This window comes from Silene latifolia, chromosome 6 (assembly GCF_048544455.1).
Source record: "Silene latifolia isolate original U9 population chromosome 6, ASM4854445v1, whole genome shotgun sequence".
Lineage (NCBI taxonomy): Eukaryota > Viridiplantae > Streptophyta > Magnoliopsida > Caryophyllales > Caryophyllaceae > Silene > Silene latifolia.
The window spans coordinates 90,201,393-90,220,303 of record NC_133531.1 but is presented as its reverse complement, the minus strand read 5'-3'; the positions used below and the strand labels follow the sequence as shown (position 1 = coordinate 90,220,303).

At 41.9% G+C, this 18,911-nt stretch overlaps 1 protein-coding gene across 1 annotated transcript; it reads right to left on the bottom strand.

Moving 5' to 3' along the window:
- Window positions 1-17,436: 17,436 nt before the first annotated feature.
- On the bottom strand, window positions 17,437-17,835 carry LOC141588334 (uncharacterized). Its single transcript, XM_074409781.1, has one exon. The coding sequence runs from the start codon at window positions 17,833-17,835 to the stop codon at window positions 17,437-17,439; it is 399 nt and encodes a 132-aa protein (XP_074265882.1).
- Between the last annotated feature and the right edge of the window lie 1,076 nt (window positions 17,836-18,911).

Genomic DNA, 18,911 nt, shown 5'->3' with positions numbered 1-18,911 from the left:
TACCAAGATCTAGTTAGGATGTATAATAGGTCTAATACCTCTCCTAGATACATGTTTAAACTCGATTTGCAGAAAGCATATGACTCAATTGAGTGGGAGTTTTTGGATCAAATGCTGAGTGCACTTAATTTCCTTAATAAATTCAGAAAGATGCTAATGATGTGTGTCACAACAACTTCTTTTTCATTATCTTTGAATGGGGCTCAGTTTGGGTATTTCCAAGGTAGGAGGGGTTTGAGACAAGGAGATCCCATATCCCCTCTCTTATTTACTGTTTGTATGGAATACTTGACTAGGGTCCTTGAGTTTGCAGTACAGAAGTGGTTCTTTAGATTTCATCCTTTGTGTGGGGCTCTTAAGCTTAATCATTTGTTGTTTGATGATGACCTCTTAATGTTTTGCAAAGGGGGTGTACATCTACTTTCTCAGCTGCTTCAGGTCTGAGAGTCAATGCAACAAAATCTGAGGTTATATTTAGAGGGGTGACAGATGAGGTTAAGCTGGATATTCTGCAAATTTCTGGTTTCACAGAAGGAGAGCTGCCTATGAAGTATTTAGGGATCCCTATCCAAGCCAGCAGACTCACTAAGGATGATTGCAATATTTTGATAGACAAGGTAGTGTCAAAAATACGAGGGATTGGTGAAAGGAAACTGAGTTATGCTGGCAGGGTGACTTTGATTAATTCTGTTTTCAATACTCTTCACAATTACTGGGCCTCCATTTTCTTAATTCCAAAAGGGGTCATTAAAAGAATAGAGGCTATTTGTAGGAAATACTTATGGGAAGGTGAGACAGAGTTCCATAGAATTCCTCTAGTAGCATGGCAAAAAGTTTGTTATCCTAAGAAGAATGGTAGTCTGGGAATCAAGGAAGCTGGGGTGTGGAATATTGTGAGTGTTGGAAAATTGGCGAATTGGATTTATACTAAGGCTGATAGGCTTTGGGTGCAATGGGTGGATCATATATATATGAAAGGGCATGACTGGGTTGCTTATGAACCTCCTCTAGACTCCAACTGGAACTGGAGGAACATCTGTAAGGTGAAAGAGTCTCTTAAGACTGGTTACCAGAATAATCTTTGGCTGCCCCATGCCAAAGGATATTCAGTGCCTTCTGGATACCAATGGCTACAAGGTACACACCCATCTGTGCCATGGTGTCATGAAGTTTGGGATAGATGGTGCTTGCCTAAACATTATGTGGTTGGATGGTTAATTAAGCAGGAAGCATTGAACATTCTAGAAAAATTATATAGAATAGGGGTCAGTGAGACTAGTAAATGTGTTTGTGAAAATGCCATTGAAACTCATGATTATCTGTTTAACATCTGTGTATTCACTACCAGGGTGACAGGTGCTCTGGAAGACTGGATGAAGATGAAGATGGGAGTAAGCAGGAACCAATACTCAAAGCTTCAGAGAAGGGTTGGTCATATGATTAGGATGGCTACCTGGTATATGATTTGGCAGGAAAGAAATCGTTGTAGGCTAGAATTGAATGTTTGTAAGCTTGAAAAACTTGTTCTAGATATTAAGAGATTTGCTCGAGTTAGAATTAAACAGTTGCTGCACCAACCAGTTTTGGTTAATGATGCAAACTAGTTGATGCAGATGGGAATTAGCATTTTAAGTTAGGAAGTCGGAGGAATAGCATGTATGACAAAATGTAATGATTGATCATTTGTATCTGTTTTTCATGTTATAAAAGCTCACATTTAACTAAAAAAATAAAAAATTAGCGATTACATGTTTATTACAACTTATCCAAACTAAAACTCAATATAAAATTTAAATACAACTTGCAGCGGAAATAAAGAAATTGAGTAAATAATCTATGTGGTCTAGACATCTAGGTAGACTGGCCAAGTCCTAACGCATTCTCATAAGCTCCCAAGTCAGCTAATCTTTAGTACCTGTCAAATCTGCTCCCTAATTATGGTTCATCACAAGTGTTTACGAATACACTGTTAACCACGCACAAGGTTGAGTAGTAATAAACCAAACAACAATAATAATCTAACCAAAAAAGACATCCTTCAAATTCTCATCACTTCATCCGTACAACTCACTTACGTCACTGGAAGTAGCACAACCCCCTTAACACCGTGCTATGCTCAACTGGTAGTAGTAGTACTTGCGTACCATGCTCACCTGGCAGTAGTAGTTATTTAATATGCACAACTATCTCTTGGAGTTGTAATTACTTACTATGCACATCTGGCTGTAACGATTACTCGTTATGCACAACTGGCAGTAACACCCTCCGTGTTATGCTCAACTGAACAACCATCGCACCACACCATATATAACCAACAATAATGAACAATAACAATCCAGTCATACGGCTCGTTAATAACTTAGCATACACATATACTCCGTCTCCAATACTCATTCATAATATTAACATTAACCCCGTCATCCATCACAATTCAATATACATTTACATAATAATAAAATACGAGTTGAGTAGGAAATTCCTACCTGACAAGCAAATCCAATTAGTGCAATCCACCAAAAGTATCCTTCAATAAACCTGTTCAACAAGTCCGTCACTTATAGATAAATAATATTTATAAATTAATTATAAATTATTCAATACATTATTATAATTTAATCAATTATAATTTATTTACATTAATTATTTCCGGTATGAATTATTATTACGTAAAAACCCGTCTTAATTAAATAAGACTCAAACTTATAACCAACCCATGCAACCCGTTAAAACACCAACCCACAAACCCCATATAACACGTTCAAGCTCGTGTTCAACACTCCTCCTAAACCCACATATACCCGACACCACCAGCCACCATCGAGACCACCCAACCCAGCTACCACTAGCCTGCAACCCAACACACCTCGACAACCAACAACCACCAGCCAAACTGCCACCAGCACCCCAAAATCTCACGCCCTAAATCCCTACCCGACACTACTAATACCGAAAACCCGACACCATCCTCTACACCAAACCTCACCACCTCTGACCACCACCATCATCACCACTGACCAAAGGTGGTTCCAGAGGTGGTCCCACATCCCCTTGACCCGACAACAACACTGTTTTGGTAAAAATTTACCGAGTTACTTATTTAATTGGTGAGTGATAGTGATTGATCTACGGCCGGGTAATATTGGACTATAATTAATTTAAAGAGTGGATATGCGATGAAGTAAAGAAGGAAAACATAAACAAAGGAATGACACGAGAGATTTTTGGTGACGCGGAAAACCCGGTGTGGGAACAACCGCGGGGGGAGTCGGAATCCCGCCAACTTTGCACTATAATCAGTGTAAAAACGCCCAAGTAAGGAAATACAATTTTTACGTTGCTAGATAATTATCGTTGATTGCTGATGAATTTTTTAGAGTATGTTGTTGATGATGATCTCGTGAATGCCTTCAGTACTATTCTCCTTGTCCTTTTATAGCTGTTGGGGTCAAAGCTTTAGGGTTTGGAAGCTGCCTCTGCGTCTGTTGCGGAATATCGGGTCAACTCTTCTACAAAATAGAAGTTTGTTGGTTGATTGAGTCCTTTATCTTTTCTTGTGTGTGGGCTTCTTTCTTTTGGGCTATATTGTGTTTGTTGCTTACTTAATCCTGCGGTCTTTAGTGTGCCACCTCAGCAATCCCCCTCTCCCTTCTTCTACCAACCGCTGTGCTACACGTGTCCGTACTTTTGCCACTTCTTTCTGCTGACAACACGATGCCACGTCAAGATATTTAAATGATATTTTTATCCCTAACAATTGCCCCCAAATTTCCGTCTCAAATATTTTTAGGCGGGAATTTATGTTGCGCTGCGGAGAACTGACGAAGTTTTAGCAGTTATCTTGGTTTCTACAACTTCTCCTCTTAATAGCTCTTCAACCGCCACAATTACTATCCCACTCTCCCACTAACTCTTCCTCTCTCTTTATATCCCCTCGGTTTTCCCAAAACTCCCCACTTTCTCACTTCTCCATCACCATCAATCACCTTCATCTCTTCTTCCTAAAAACTCTCTCTCCTTCTGCCGGTTGCTTTTCCACAGGTACTTCGCCTTCAACTCCGTTTTCTTTTCATTTCTTTGCATATCATGTCACAAAAATCCGTTTCTTCGACCTCGGCCTCGGATCCAGTGATGCCGTCTGACGATTTCCTCTCCGGCGGCGTCCTTTCCGCCAAGCATTCTTGTGATTCTGACTTTACCTCCGAGGATCTTGATTATATCAAGAAAACCTTTGGTTTTTCTGATGATGTGGTGTTTCACATCCCAACCCCTGGGCAAAAAGCCGACTCAGTGAGGGAGGGGTGGATATGTTTATATGAATACGCTTTCCGTCTGGGTTTGAGGTTTCCTTTTCCTCCTCTGGTTCAAGAGTATCTGAACTTGAATCATTTGGCTATTTGCCAAGTGGCTCCATATACTTGGCGGACCTTGCTTGCGATTGATGCGATGAATAACCGTTTTGGTTATGAGATTGGTCTCCCGGACCTTGCACACTTGTTCTCGGTCAGGTCCCTTGCTCGGGGTCAAGTGACCATTCGGGTTCGAGACGGGGAAAAGAATTGCATCATCTTCCCCGTGAAGCCGGATGACAGCAAGTGGTTCTCCCGCTTTATTTTCGTGAAAATTGACACTCTTCCTGCACCGATTGACTATATTGTCAGTGTCTGGCGATCAACAGACGGTACTTGCATGCCCTTACTCCTGTGTATTTTTCTTTGATGCTTATATTTCCTTACTTGGTTTTTTGTGCAGGTTTGTGTCCCTTGCCTTTGTCTCCTGACAGAACCGCATCTCTTTACAAACTATTTAGTCCACCTCCAGAAAATAGGACCTTTCCCAACCTGATCCAGGATTCTGCTGCTGCGGTGAAGAAAACAGCTGCTGAAGAAAAGGATTCAATGTCGACTAGTACGTTGCTTTTCCCTTTTTTGACTTGGTTCTGTTTATGGATTTTTCATGTATATGGTTCTGACTCGATCTTTGCTACTTCCAGGTTTTGCAAAATCTAGAATTTCACTGGAAGATGTTTTGGCTCAGAGAGTGAAAGAGCAGGTTGTGGTTGCCCCCAAGCCTGCTGAGAAAAGGAAGTCTACCCCGCCAGTTCCGGGACCTCGTCCCAAGAGGAGGTCTGCTGCTGCGAACCGGGCTAAGGAGCAGTCTCCCATTGAAGCCACGCCTCTAGCTGTGAGGCCTCCGCTACCTGGGCATGGGTTATCTGCTTCTGGGGATCCTTCTGTACCCAAACCTACTCCTGTTTCTGTCTAAGCTACGCCTGCTGCTGGTTCGACTTCAATATCTGAAACTGTCCCTGCTTCTGGGGCTGCCTCCGATTCCAAACCTGCTCCTGCCTCCAAGGATATAGTCCTTTCATTTCCAGATGACTTTGATAAGGCCAAATCTGAACGCAATCTGGGCCTGATGGATCAGTTGTTGTTTCCTGCCCCTGAGTCTGTAATGGGGACAAGGGCTTTGCGCTATTTAGCAGATCGTGCAGCAGAGCAGTCTTTCGAGGTAACATATGTTTGATTGTCTCTGAAGAATCCCCCTTTTCTCTTTTGACATTTCGCTTTGGTCTGGCAGTCCTTCCAAATGTCCCTGTATCTGAGGAAGAAGGTTCCTCTTATGGAAGCAGAAAATGCCAAATTTCAGAAGCTGGCGAAAGAAGCAAATGAGGATAGGCTTAAGATTCAGGCTGATCTGGATAGATCCCAAAGTTTGCTGCTGGAGGAGGCTGCTCAGAAGCAGAGTTTGCAGAGCAATCTTTCTGCTGCTGAGGAGCGGGTTTCTGGTGCTGAGAAGAAGGCTGCTGATGCCGAGCAAGAGGCTACTGATGCTAAAAAGAAGGCTGCTGAAGCTGAAAGGCGTGCCTCAGAAGCTGAGAGGCGTATCTCAGAGGTGGAGAAACGTGCTTCTGATGTGGAGGCTCGTGCTGCCCAGATTCAGGAGGAGAAGGCTTCTGATGTGCAGGAGTTGAAAAGGACTCTAGTGGATGCTCTGTCCTATGCTGCTCTGGAAACGAAGATCAGCTGTATAAAGACGTTCCAGAAGGGGGAGCATTCGGCCTGGGATTTAGGAGCTGAAGAGGGGAGGCTCGCTGCTACCTTTCCGGACGGTCCAATCTGGATATATTGGGTGGCTTGGTGGAGCCCGTCATCGATTCTCGCGATGACCCGTGCGCCGAGGAAGAGGTGAATTCTCCCGCTCCCGATGCTCAGGCGCAAATATACAAGTCGTGGAGCATATTGACATAGATTAGTTTTTCTTTGCACCTGAAAGACTTTGCTAAGTTTAGTTAGTTTTTGGCCCTACGGGGCATAACATCTTTATTTTGAACAGTTTATGTATTTGGGTCTGGTTCTGATGCCAGACGTACTTTGCTTTTGCGACTTAAGTATTTTCTACTGGTTATCTCTTTGTGTCGTACCGTTTCTGGTGCTTTGATTTGTGCATGCACGTCGTTTGTTTGGCCATCGCTGTTAGATTGCGGGCTAAGGGGTCTAGTATGCCCACTCGTCCAGAGGAGCCAGGCTTGCGTGGGTGCTAATGCATCGCGGAGGTCAAGTTTGTCCGGTTGTACGTGCTTAGCCACGGACACACGCCTTCTGTAATGAATACAGGCTCTGCCAGATTAGTTTGCATTTTATTTCCTTGGCTTACTTGAAAAAATTTAAATTATTCAAGGTGGTTTTGCAATTTAAAACTTCTAAGAATTAAAATACGAGCAAGGCTTTTATAACCAGAAATGTTGGATTCAAAAATAACGTTTTTAGAGCCAGAAAACATTCGGAATCAGGAGATATCCAGACCCAGAGAAATATAAAAAATAGAAAAATATTTTAGAAGCAGGAAAATATCTTTTAGGGCCAGAAGAATTTTTGGAGGCATAAAAGTATTCGAGAGACAGAAAAATATTCGAGCGTAAAATATGTAAGGCAATATCTAGAACCCGGTCAACAGATATTTTGTGTCGGTAGGCTGAGTACCCGGTTGTTGACCCTGCTGGTGACTTTAAATAAAATATTTTTTCAAGTGGGTGATATTCCAGGATCTGGGAACCATTTGCCCTTCCATAGTCATGAGTCGGTAGGCTCCATTTCCAACTGTGCTTTCTACTTGGTATGGCCCCTCCCGATTGTAGGCAAATTTCCTCGCTTGTTTGGTTCTTGGTATTCTGGAAGACTTTCCTTAGGACCAGATCTCCCACCTGCAGAGTTCTTACTTTTACGTTCTTGTTGTAGCTTTTAGCCACGGTCAGGTAGGAGGCCATCCCGATCGGGCGCCGGTTCTCGAGTTCATCTATCGTGTCCAGTGCTTGCCATTTCCACCGATTCCGGTCTTCAGATGCATCCATATCTCGTGGGTTGGGACCCGACTTGAGATGGGATGACCGCTTCGCTCCGAACACCAAGCTAAAGGGGTTTGGCCCGTTGCAACCTTTGGTGTGGTTCTGTCGGCCCAGAGAACCAGAGGTAGCTCTTCCGCCCATTTGCCCCCAATCTCTTCTAGTTTCTTTTTCAAGTTTTCAATGATAATCTTGTTCTTTGGATTCGGCTTGTCCGTTGGACCGGGGTTCCTGGGAGTAGATTTACTGCGACGAGATATTCCACCTAGCACAAAAAGCTTCCGTCTTATTTCCAATGAATTGAGACCCATTATCGCATATAATTTCGAGATGGAATGCCAAACTGCGCATATGATATTGCATTTAATGAAAGATATCACCTGGTTTTCTGTAACCTGGGAGAATGATTCTGCTTCTATCCATTTGGAAAAGTAATCCGTCATGGCGAGCATGTAGACTTTGTTTCCTGGTGCTCTGGGTAGTGGTCCAACGATATCCATCCCCCACTTCATGAAAGGCCATGGTGAGATAACTTGGTGCAGAGGCTCTACTGGCTGATGGCTAACATGGGCGTGCCTCTGGCAAGCGTCGCATCTTTTTGCGAATTCCATGGCATCTTTGCGCATTGTGGGCCGTAAGTATCCCCGCCTCGGTGCCTTGTTGGACAGTGCTCCTCCCCGCATGGTTTCCACATTCTCCACTTTGTGGAGAGCATGTAAAACGACTGAGACTCTTCCCGATCCAGGCATCTGAGGTAGGGTCCAGCGAGGGATTTCCTGAAAAGAACATTATCGATTAGTAGGAATCTGGATGCTCTCATTTTAAAGCCCCTTACCTCCTTTTTATCTGCTGGTAGGACGTCATTCTGCAACCAGTCTAGGTAGGGTTTCCTCCGATGTCCTGAGTATTTTCTTCATCTTTGGTGCTTTGCACACTTTTTCGCTTCTCTGCCGAGATTTTAGTGTTCTTTGGCTCCAAAGACGTGGACAATTGGTATCGTGGAGATAGTTCTGTCTTGAAGGTTGCCCCCGGGGTGGCTAGTGCGTCTCGCTTCGCATTCGCTCCCCCGGGATTTGCTTGATGTTGAATGTGACAAATCGACTTTCACTCCTTTGCTACATCTAGATATGCCATCATCCTGGGGTCCCTGGCTTCATAGCAGTCATTAACATGGTTAACTATAAACTTAGAGTCACTGCAGACCTGAAGGTGCTTGATTTTCATATCCAGAGCCAGCTTCAGACCCAGGATTAGTGCCTCATATTCTGCTTCGTTGTTTGTGGCTTTGAACTCACACCGTACAGCTTGGACTATGAGGTCTCCTTGGGGTGATTTGAGGACCAGCCCTACTCCTGCTCCTTTGGCGTTTGAGGCTCCGTCCACATGTAACTCCCATACTTGTTCTCCTTTGTCTTCTTCCGTTTCGGGATGTCCTGTTCGGCCTGGGTCCGAGTCTTTGGCGGTCGACACAAAGTCCGCGAGCACTGGGACTTTATGGCCGTACGGGGTTCAAACTTCAAATTGTACCCGCTCAAATGCACGGACTATTTAGCCATTCGTCCCGACAATTCGGTTTTCTCATGATAGTTTTAAGAGGATAATTAGTTATCACGAGAAATAGTATGAGACTCGAAGTAGGGACGCATTTATAGGATGCGATGCGATAACTAGTGCAAGGACAAGTTTTTCTAGTGATGTGTACCTGGTCTCTGCCGGAAGCGGACTTGCGATGTAGTATACCGGATCTTGTGATCCCTCCCCGCTCTCGTACTAGCACCGCACCGACTCGCCGCTTCTGTGGATCGATACGGGAAAAGTGGTTCTCGTGGCTCGGTTTCGACGGAGAGGTGGGGGGTCTTTGAGATAACGCTTGACTCTGAAATGCTTTCTCGTGGTCATCCGTCCACTCGAATCTTTGGCTTTTTTCGAGTATATCATAGAATAGTCCGTATCATCATCCGAAGATCTGGATATGAATCTGTTTAAGGCCGCCACTCTTCCAATCCAATTTGGGCGTCTTTTGGTTTCTCGCGGTGATTCCAAATGCAGAATTGCTCTTATTTGCTCGGTGTTGGCCTCTATCCCTCTCTCGGGTCACCATGTACCCTAGGAACTTTCCACGGATACTCCGAAGGTGCACTTCGTAGGATTGACTTCATTTGGTATTTCCCGAGGGTATTGAAAGTTTCGCCAGTCTTGGTGGTCTTTGTGAAGCACGCTTGATTTGACGACCATATCGTCTATATATACTTCCATAGTTTGGCCTATTTGTTCTTTAAACATCATGTTCACCAGCCTCTGATAGGTAGATCCTGCATTTTTCAGTCCAAAAGGCATGACATTATAACAATAGATACCTCTCTCGGATCTGAACGCTGTCTTTTCCTGGTCACTGGGGTGCATCTTTATCTGGTTATATCCGCTCCAGGCATCCAGGAATGTCAGCATCTCGTGGCCCGCGGTAGCATCTACCATGGCGTCTATGTGTGGTAGCGGGAATGGATCCTTTGGGCAAGCTTTGTTTAAATCCGTGAAATCAACGCAGACCCTCCACTTGCCATTCTTCTTTAAGACTACTACCACATTAGACAACCACTCTGGGTATTTTACTTCGCGAATCTTTCCTGCAGCAAGCAGGTTATCTAGTTCTTGATTTATAACCTGGTTTCTTTCAGAAGCAAATTTTCTTCTTTTCTGCTGCACAGGTTTATAGCTTGGATCCACACTTAGCTTGTGAGTTATCACACTTGGGTCTATCCCTATCATATCATCATGTGACCAAGCAAAGCAATCTATGTTAGTTCTCAACAACCGAACGAGTTCTTCACGAATCTTACCTCTACACTCGGATCCAATGAGAACGATTCGTTACGGATGCAATGTCTAGGATGACTTCGTCTGGTTCTTTCTTTGAGGCTCAATGTACTCGTCCTGGATGTGCTGGCTCTGTAATTGCTATGCGGGCGAACCTGTTGTCGGCTTCAGAGCCATCTTGTAGCAATCCTTAGCTTCTTCCTGATCCCCACGTATTTCTTGCACCCCCCAAGGTGTTGGAAACTTCAAGCATTGGTGGTACGTTGAGGGAATTGCTTTCATCTCGTGGATCCAGGGCCTGCCAAGGATTACATTGTAAGTAGAGGGCCCATCAATAACCAGATACCTTACCTGTTTGTTTACACCTCCGACGTAGGTTGGGATGATGATTTCTCCTAGGGAGTGCTTTGTTTCGCCGCTGAAACCAACCAAGGGAATCGCCTTCTTTGCTAGATCTTTCTCGGTGAATCCCATTCCTTTGAGTGTTTCCATCATGATCAAGTTGACGGAGCTTCCGGTATCCACCAGGATCTTTTTCACCTTGCAATTTCTTATAGGAAGCGTGATGATTAGAGCATCGTGGTGCAGTTCTGGAGTAGATCCTGCGTCTGTTTCGTCGAAGGTGACTGATGGCAGATTCTGGTGGTTAATCCTGCAGCAGCCTTCCGGTCTGTCTCCCTTAGTCCTGGATGCATGCCTCTTAGCTGCTGAGTATGTCAGCCCACACAGCTCCGATCCACCTGTAATGACATTCACAGTCTTAGAGCAATGAGGAGGAGGAGAGGGCAGAACCTGATCCCCTGAATTTACTCTGGTTTTGTTTCTGAGTAGGAGATGATCCAGGTTTCCTTGGTCATAGTGAAATTTGACTTCCTTCCTGAGGGAGTGGCATTCATCGGTGTTGTGAGTGTTGCTGCCGTGGAACTCACACTTTTTGCTTGTGTCTCTGCTGCTGGGGTTTCCTTCTGGAAGTTTTGGCCATCTGACTCTGCGTCCCAGCTCCTTCAAGGCTTTGAATAGTCCTGCAAGATTGGTAGTGAAACCATACTCACTTACTTTCGGAGGCGGATCCGCCGGACTTTCCTTCGAATTTCCGAAACTTTATTCACGCCTGCTTTGTAGGGTTTGGATCTTTCGCTCTTCTTCTCTCTGGAGCCTTTCGGATACTGGTGCAATCATAAGCGCCTCTTACGGTGTGCGAGTCTTCTTCCACCTCATGACAAAGAATTGCCTTCGATTGCACCTCCTCAAAGGTGGCGCATGGATGCATGGTTAGTTCCTTGTATAGTTTGTGAATCTGGTGCGACCCTCGGCGGAAGGCTTGTATAGCGGTTGCTATATCACACCTCGGAATTGACACCTTCTCTTTGTTGAACCGGTTCAAGTAATCACGGGTAGATTCCTCAAACCCTTGCACTAGCCGGTAGAGAGTCGTTGAGTGCCTTCTTTGGCTTTTGCTTTCTTTGGCGAATGGCGATTGAAGGCATTGACTAGGTCGGCGAAGCTGGATATGCTCTTGTTAGGTAAGCCGACGAACCACTGCACGGCTGCTCCTGATAGTGTTGATCCGAAACCTTTGCACATGCAAGCTTCCTTTAGAGATCCAGTTGCGGTTATCACCATCATTTTCTGCTTGTAGTGGTTGATATGGTCAAGTGGATCCGTGGTCCCGTCATAGAGTGTCATAGCTGGCGGCACACATCCTTTAGGAACACCGATTAGAGCTATATCATCCACGAAGGTGAGTCTGCGTAGCTATCTTTGGTCGCTTTCTCCAGCGGACGGACTCGCCAGTATCCTATACATTAGCTCCCTCGGCTCCTGGTATTCTTTGCTCCGTAATTACCCGCTCTGCAAGAGGGTTAGAAACAGTGGAAAGGAACCGGCAGTGTACCTCCTAGCCGGGTGCTCCAGAAAAGCGGCCCGATGATGGGTGATCTGTTCTTGGTGTTGTCGATTATGGATCCAGGCTGCCATCCTGGTGTCTGCTGTAATCCTCGATCCGAGCTCCACCGGTGAACTGTTGCGGGGATGGAATTCTTTGTGTTGGAGACAGTCCCAGGGCGCCATCCTGGTGTCTCAGTGTGCGGGGGTACCTGGAAAGGGTGGAAGGTCAGATCCAGAAGGGGTGCTAAATAAAGCGTTACCTGTTGTCTGCTGCAGACTGGGTGGATTATCAAATGACAGACATCCCAATCCTCTTGGCTCGATTGGTTCGCTGGGTGCTACCCTGCAAGATCCCGGCACAGTAACTAGTTCGACGGGATTGGTCGACCCGAGTCCTCCACCGGCCCAGTTCCTGGGGAGCCTCACAGTGCTGATCTTTGGTTTGGGTTGACTGGATCGTCACGATTTGAGCCATCATATTCAGTTGTCTTTCCTCGGATCCTCAACGATCCGACGCAGAATGTCCATCCCCTGAATCATCACCTGCATCGGATCGAGTGCTGGGGATCCTTTGCTTCGAAGAACTTCTGCGCCCCCGAGCTTTTAAGGTCGGGCTTCGGATCTTTGCGTCGCCTCCTCTGTTGGGGCTGCTTTCCTGCTTTGGATTTGACCGACCGGATGCACCATTGCCTTGGGAATCTGCGGTGGTTTCGAGGGCCGGAGCATGGCTCGGTCGACATCTTGGAAGGGATCATTTGGTGGATCTTCGGGATGCACTGATGGTCTGCAGATGCGAAGTAATTCTGCTGCGAGAAGATAGGGCTGAAATACTCTGGGCTTGGAAGGATTAAGTTGGTTCCGGGACATTGTAATGGCTGGTTCGGTTTTGCGAGGCTTGGCTATAGAAAATGATCACTATGCCCCACGGTGGGCGCCAAACTGTTTTGGTAAAAATTTACCGAGTTACTTATTTAATTGGTGAGTGATAGTGATTGATCTACGGCCGGGTAATATTGGACTATAATTAATTTAAAGAGTGGATATGCGATGAAGTAAAGAAGGAAAACATAAACAAAGGAATGACACGAGAGATTTTTGGTGACGCGGAAAACCCGGTGTGGGAACAACCGCGGGGGAAGTCGGAATCCCGCCAACTTTGCACTATAATCAGTGTAAAAACGCCCAAGTAAGGAAATACAATTTTTACGTTGCTAGATAATTATCGTTGATTGCTGATGAATTTTTTAGAGTATGTTGTTGATGATGATCTCGTGAATGCCTTCAGTACTATTCTCCTTGTCCTTTTATAGCTGTTGGGGTCAAAGCTTTAGGGTTTGGAAGCTGCCTCTGCGTCTGTTGCGGAATATCGGGTCAACTCTTCTACAAAATAGGAGTTTGTTGGTTGACTGAGTCCTTTATCTTTTCTTGTGTGTGGGCTTCTTTCTTTTGGGCTATATTGTGTTTGTTGCTTACTTAATCCTGCGGTCTTTACTGTGCCACCTCAGCAATCCCCCTCTCCCTTCTTCTACCAACCGTTGTGCTACACGTGTCCGTGCTTTTGCCACTTCTTTCTGCTGACAACACGATGCCACGTCAAGATATTTAAATGATATTTTTATCCCTAACAAACACCCCAGCAACAACCCAACATCGGCAACAACAATAACACACAACACCTCCCCTATTTCACGTTTTTTCAACCACCACCATCACCAGACACCACCGCAGACCAGCCTACTTCCACCAATAGAACCGCCTAACCCCCACGAACCCAACCAACCCAGGGTCGAGTCAAGCAAGCCACGACAAGGGTGTAAACCCGTGTGACAATGTGTAAATAACAACCATACAACCTCCTTCGAAATTCCGACCTACCACCACTAAAGCCACCGCTTTTAACCATCCCTGAGCACCCACGGTGGTTGACTCAACCCCATGTACCACCCTTACCAAGCCTAGGCAATCACGACTGAAATAGGGGTTTATAAATAATATAAAACGTGTTAAACAACCACCCACAACAACCCTTTTATAGTCAGTCAAACACCCATCCATGGCGGTAAACGACGGTCAAACGGAGGTCCGGTCAACCCCCTGGTTGTCCACGGCCAAGGTCACAGTCAAAGCAAGTCAAACGGTGGTCTAAGACACGAGTTATAACAAAGCAAAGTGTATGCATGAGACGGTCTTAAAATATTACCTTGAGACGATAAATTCCTTTGCTTTTCTCCTTCTTATTCTCCCACTCTTTCTTTTATGTGATACTAGTGTGATGCCCGTGCGTTGCACGGATTCTAAAATAATTGTCTAAATAAATGTAAAATGCGTAAGGATGTTTTAGCCTTTATTGTGTAAAGGGGATTATGGATCAATTTTAATGCTAACATATTTGATTAACAATAAATATTGCTTAGATAGTAGTTAATGCTAAACTAATCGACACTTATTGGATAACACATTTTCCCCTTCGATAGTAGTTTGGACAGGTTTAATTGGAAAAACAAAACAAAAGATGACAATCCATTTATATTTTAATTCGTTTAACATTGCATGGGTTACATACAACATGTACACGCCCCCTCTCTTTTGATCTTTGAATTTAAAGTATGATAAACAATTAATATAGATGCAATCATCAATTATACCCTTAAGCCTCTTAGATCCATTTTTTTTTGGACCTATCCTCCCTACCTCAACCATGTGTTCATATCTTTATTATTGTCAATGTCTCTTGAAACGTTTCTTACAATGAGTTTCATGTGCTCTTTTTTCATCATCGGAATATTCTTGTTACTCAATTTCTTTTTAACCTTATTGTGATTGTTATATCAACTCTCGGTGCTATTTTAAAAGTTTCTCCTTAAGCTTCTCTTATTCTAAATAGTGCTCTTACCCTCACCTTACCCTTCTTTTCATGGCCAACCTTAAATGATTATGTTTCACATGTACCAAGCATCGTAATTTTCTTTTCTTGTAGCTTGCTTGGTGGGGTTATACTCCCACATAATGTTAGTCTCTCCTCTCGAGGTTTGCATGTTTCGCCTTCTTTAGCATTTGGCACCATCATTCTAAGAGCATCATCCACATTGTGTGAGTCTGTCACTCGTTTTGTCAGCTTCTACTTACCTTCTACTCCTTTAATTTGACCTTCATCTTAGACTATTTTAAAATCATAATCACTTCAACTCGTCTTGATTTACTCTGATATTTTCTTCTTAATCTTTTGGTGGTTTTGGTTAACTTAGTGTTAAACCCCTTGGACCCGCAGTAACTTTCTTCTATTCATTTTCTTTGCTCTTTTTGGTCTATTGCCAACACTCTTAAAGCTTGATCTCAAACACCTATTAACCCAATCTATTACGCTCCTTCTGATTCCCCATGGCACAAAATGAATGTAGTCGTCTGCTCTTTTGGTGTGCATTGGTTGGATTGCCCGAGATCATATAGAGGCCCCTTTTGAGTGTATTACTTGCCATTCAAGTTGACCTTGTATCCCGTGCAATCGCGTGGGTTATTAAAACTTGGAATATTTATGAAAATGTAGTGTAAACTTGAAATTGTTTATGTTAACATTTCCTTAAAAATGTTGTTTAATAATATTTTTAAGTTGTTTTTCTGTTTGACCAAACTGAAAAAAAAAATCCAATTGGCTTTACAGTTTGAACACATAAACGCATGTCACATATAAAGAAACATAATTAAGAAAACATTTATCCACAAACGGGGAGAGAAAAATCCGTCCAAGTGGTCATGAAGGCCCAATTTGAATCGAAACCTAATGAAATTTTGTCAAATTAGTAGAAATCAATTCAGAGTAATAAAAAGGCAACAACTTGAGGTAAAGACCTCATTTGGTTTTTCCAGGGTAATAAAATAATAATTATACCATATTAATGTGAGGTATGTGAAAAGATGATAAAGATGATAATTAACCTATGTTTGTCTTACTTTTATTAAATCTTTTTCATATACTATATGATTATTTTGAGAGATCCCATCAAAAACATTATATTCTGTATCTATTTATGTTATTTTTTACTTGTTTCATGTCTTTATTACGTAGAAGAGTCGAAGATGAACTAATATGAGATATATGATATGGCATATGATATTATTTTCCTAAACTATACTATCAATAAGATACATAGTACTTTACTTATATTGTGTAACTATTTGTGCAAATCTTACTAATAAATAATATTGGTTTAACCGAATTTTTTGATTGATTATGTTTTCTTTTTATATATATTACGTATCGCTATGTTATCTTTGTGTGAATTTGATTTTAGAGTTGAAAATCATTCTATTTCCATTAGCGACATCGGTCTTTCACCAAATTTTTTTTATGTGCGTGCACTCCTTCTTTCAAATATTTTTTTATCTACATATTAATCATTTAGTAATAAAATATTTAGTAAAATAACTTAATTTTTATTATTAGGTCAATATAAGCATGGTGACTAATGAATAGGAGACAAACAACGGGGGTTATAATGTTTATTGTTGGAACTGACTGCTATCCCTAAGTAGTGTGATAATAACCTATCCGAAAATGACTTGAACCTGAAACAACCCGACCCAGTGGCGGAGCCATATATTAATCTCATCGGGGGCGAAAAATCTCAGTAGGGGCGAACGGGTAATGGTTTAAGGTAAAGTAGAAAAAAGTTGGAAAATTTTAACTAAAACAATGAAATTTCCGACCGCCCTCGCCCCTGCTAGTCCCCTACCACTTACCCAACCCGACCCATTTCGAATGAAATTCTTGAAAACTTGAATTGTCCCGGCCCGAAACTAACCCGATTGGCTCGTTTGCCAAGTCTATCTCCGTCCCGATCATTTTTTTTTTGTACATTTGCTTAATATATTTCTCATGGAAATTAAAAGGATAAATAAATGATGGGACGTGAGGAATGTCAAACTTTTTTTTTCTAAACTAACTTATCGTGTACGTTTGAAGCAAACTTCCTTAGAAAAAATGTTATTTAATACAGAGTATATTACTACGTGTGTAGTAGAGGTTGGACATCCCAAGAAATTTGTGCAAATTTAGATGTTAGAATGATATAGGCAAATACGCAATTATAGCAAAATTTCAAAATAGGGTCGAGAAATTATTATGATGAAATAAAATGGGCATGCTTGCTCTCATAATCATAAAATACACAATGAATGGATCATATAATGATCAATTTCAGCTTGTCATAGGAAGCAATCAGGTCATTTAACAAATTTTTTAGAATGATAGAATTTCTATGAAATTTTTTGGTGAAATGTGAGTATATTATATATCAAAATATCAAATTTACATAAGGTGTTTGTAGGCTAAAACAACCAACAGACTATCACTCAAACAAATTCATTTTTTTAAGTCATTCCAAGTCAGCTAAGTTCATCTACATCTTGTCTCTGCCTCTAACCCGAGCTCTCATCTCCTCTATTATATGCTTGGCTACACGTTCTGGACACAGCAGGAGTTTCTCATTCCTACACTTGTTTCTTTGATGCCATAGCTGATATATCAAGCTTAACATCATAGCATTCTGGATTCCCTTTTGTAGCATAGTACCAGTCCTTTGCATACACCAATTCAACACCCCACTCTCAGGGTAGCTCCAGCTAGTCATCTTATTCACCTCCCTCACTACCCTCTTGCTGTAAGCACACTCACAGAAGAGATGTTCAGTGGTTTCTTCAGCTAGGGCACATATACAGCAGGTATCCTCAATGTCCACACCAAACCCGACCAGCTTAGATGTTGTGTTCAGTGCAGCATGTGCTACTAACCAACCCATAAATTGATGCTTTGGGATTACCCACCCATTCCAGACTACCTTGTACCAGCTCACCTTTGGTCTACATTTGCATTCTTGAGAGTATTTAGTAATAAACAAAATTAAGTCACTTGGATTAATTACAAAGACTTGAAACTATTATTAAGTTATTGATATAATATTTAAAATATGATGTTTAGATAATTACAGTATTAAACTCTATTTCTATATTATTTTATATATAAGTTAATTTTTATTAAACATTATTTCTATATTATTATTTATGTTAATTTTAAATTTTATTTTAAGTGTTTAAAAAAATTGAGCTTACAGATGTTTTATGTTGTGAATTATCATATTGAATAATGCGTATAAAATTGGAGATTATGAATATATATCTAAGTTTTTTTTTCTATTGTATATCAAAATTTTCATATATATAAATAAACACGAATATTTAGAAACAATCTTCTAATTTTAATAGGAAAGTTGGAAAAAGTAATTTTAAAATAATAAGTGTACAAATATTAAAAACTATTTTTCTAATTCTAATAGAAAATTGTAAATGATTAATTATTTCCTAATTCTAATAGAAAAATTATAAGTAATTAATTTTAAAATTTAATTATGTGTTTTAAAAAAGTTGGAGACTACCACGTCGCTCGAAAAAAGCCTCAAATATATATTTATATTGATTATGTCTTTATGTGAAAATAAGTTTTTTTATTAGGTCATGCCATCTATTTATAGTGATAAGGTAGGTCTTATAGAGCGATATTAGGAAACTATGTTATATACTATTATTATTATTATTATTTTTTGGTAGAATGTGAGCTTTGATTAATATAACAAACATAATTACATCATTTTAGTCCACTTTTGCAACAAAAACTAGATTGAAAGATATAATCAGTTACTAAGTCCCAAACTTTCAAGCCAAACTTTATCACCTACAAGAATAGGTCGAGGAATAACTTGCAGCGGCCTTGACTTCACAATGGTTTTGATCTCTTCTGCAACAGCACCAGGTCGTCTCAGTTTAAGTTCAATGCGACATTTATTTCTCTCCATCCAGACTGCATACCAACATAACAGTC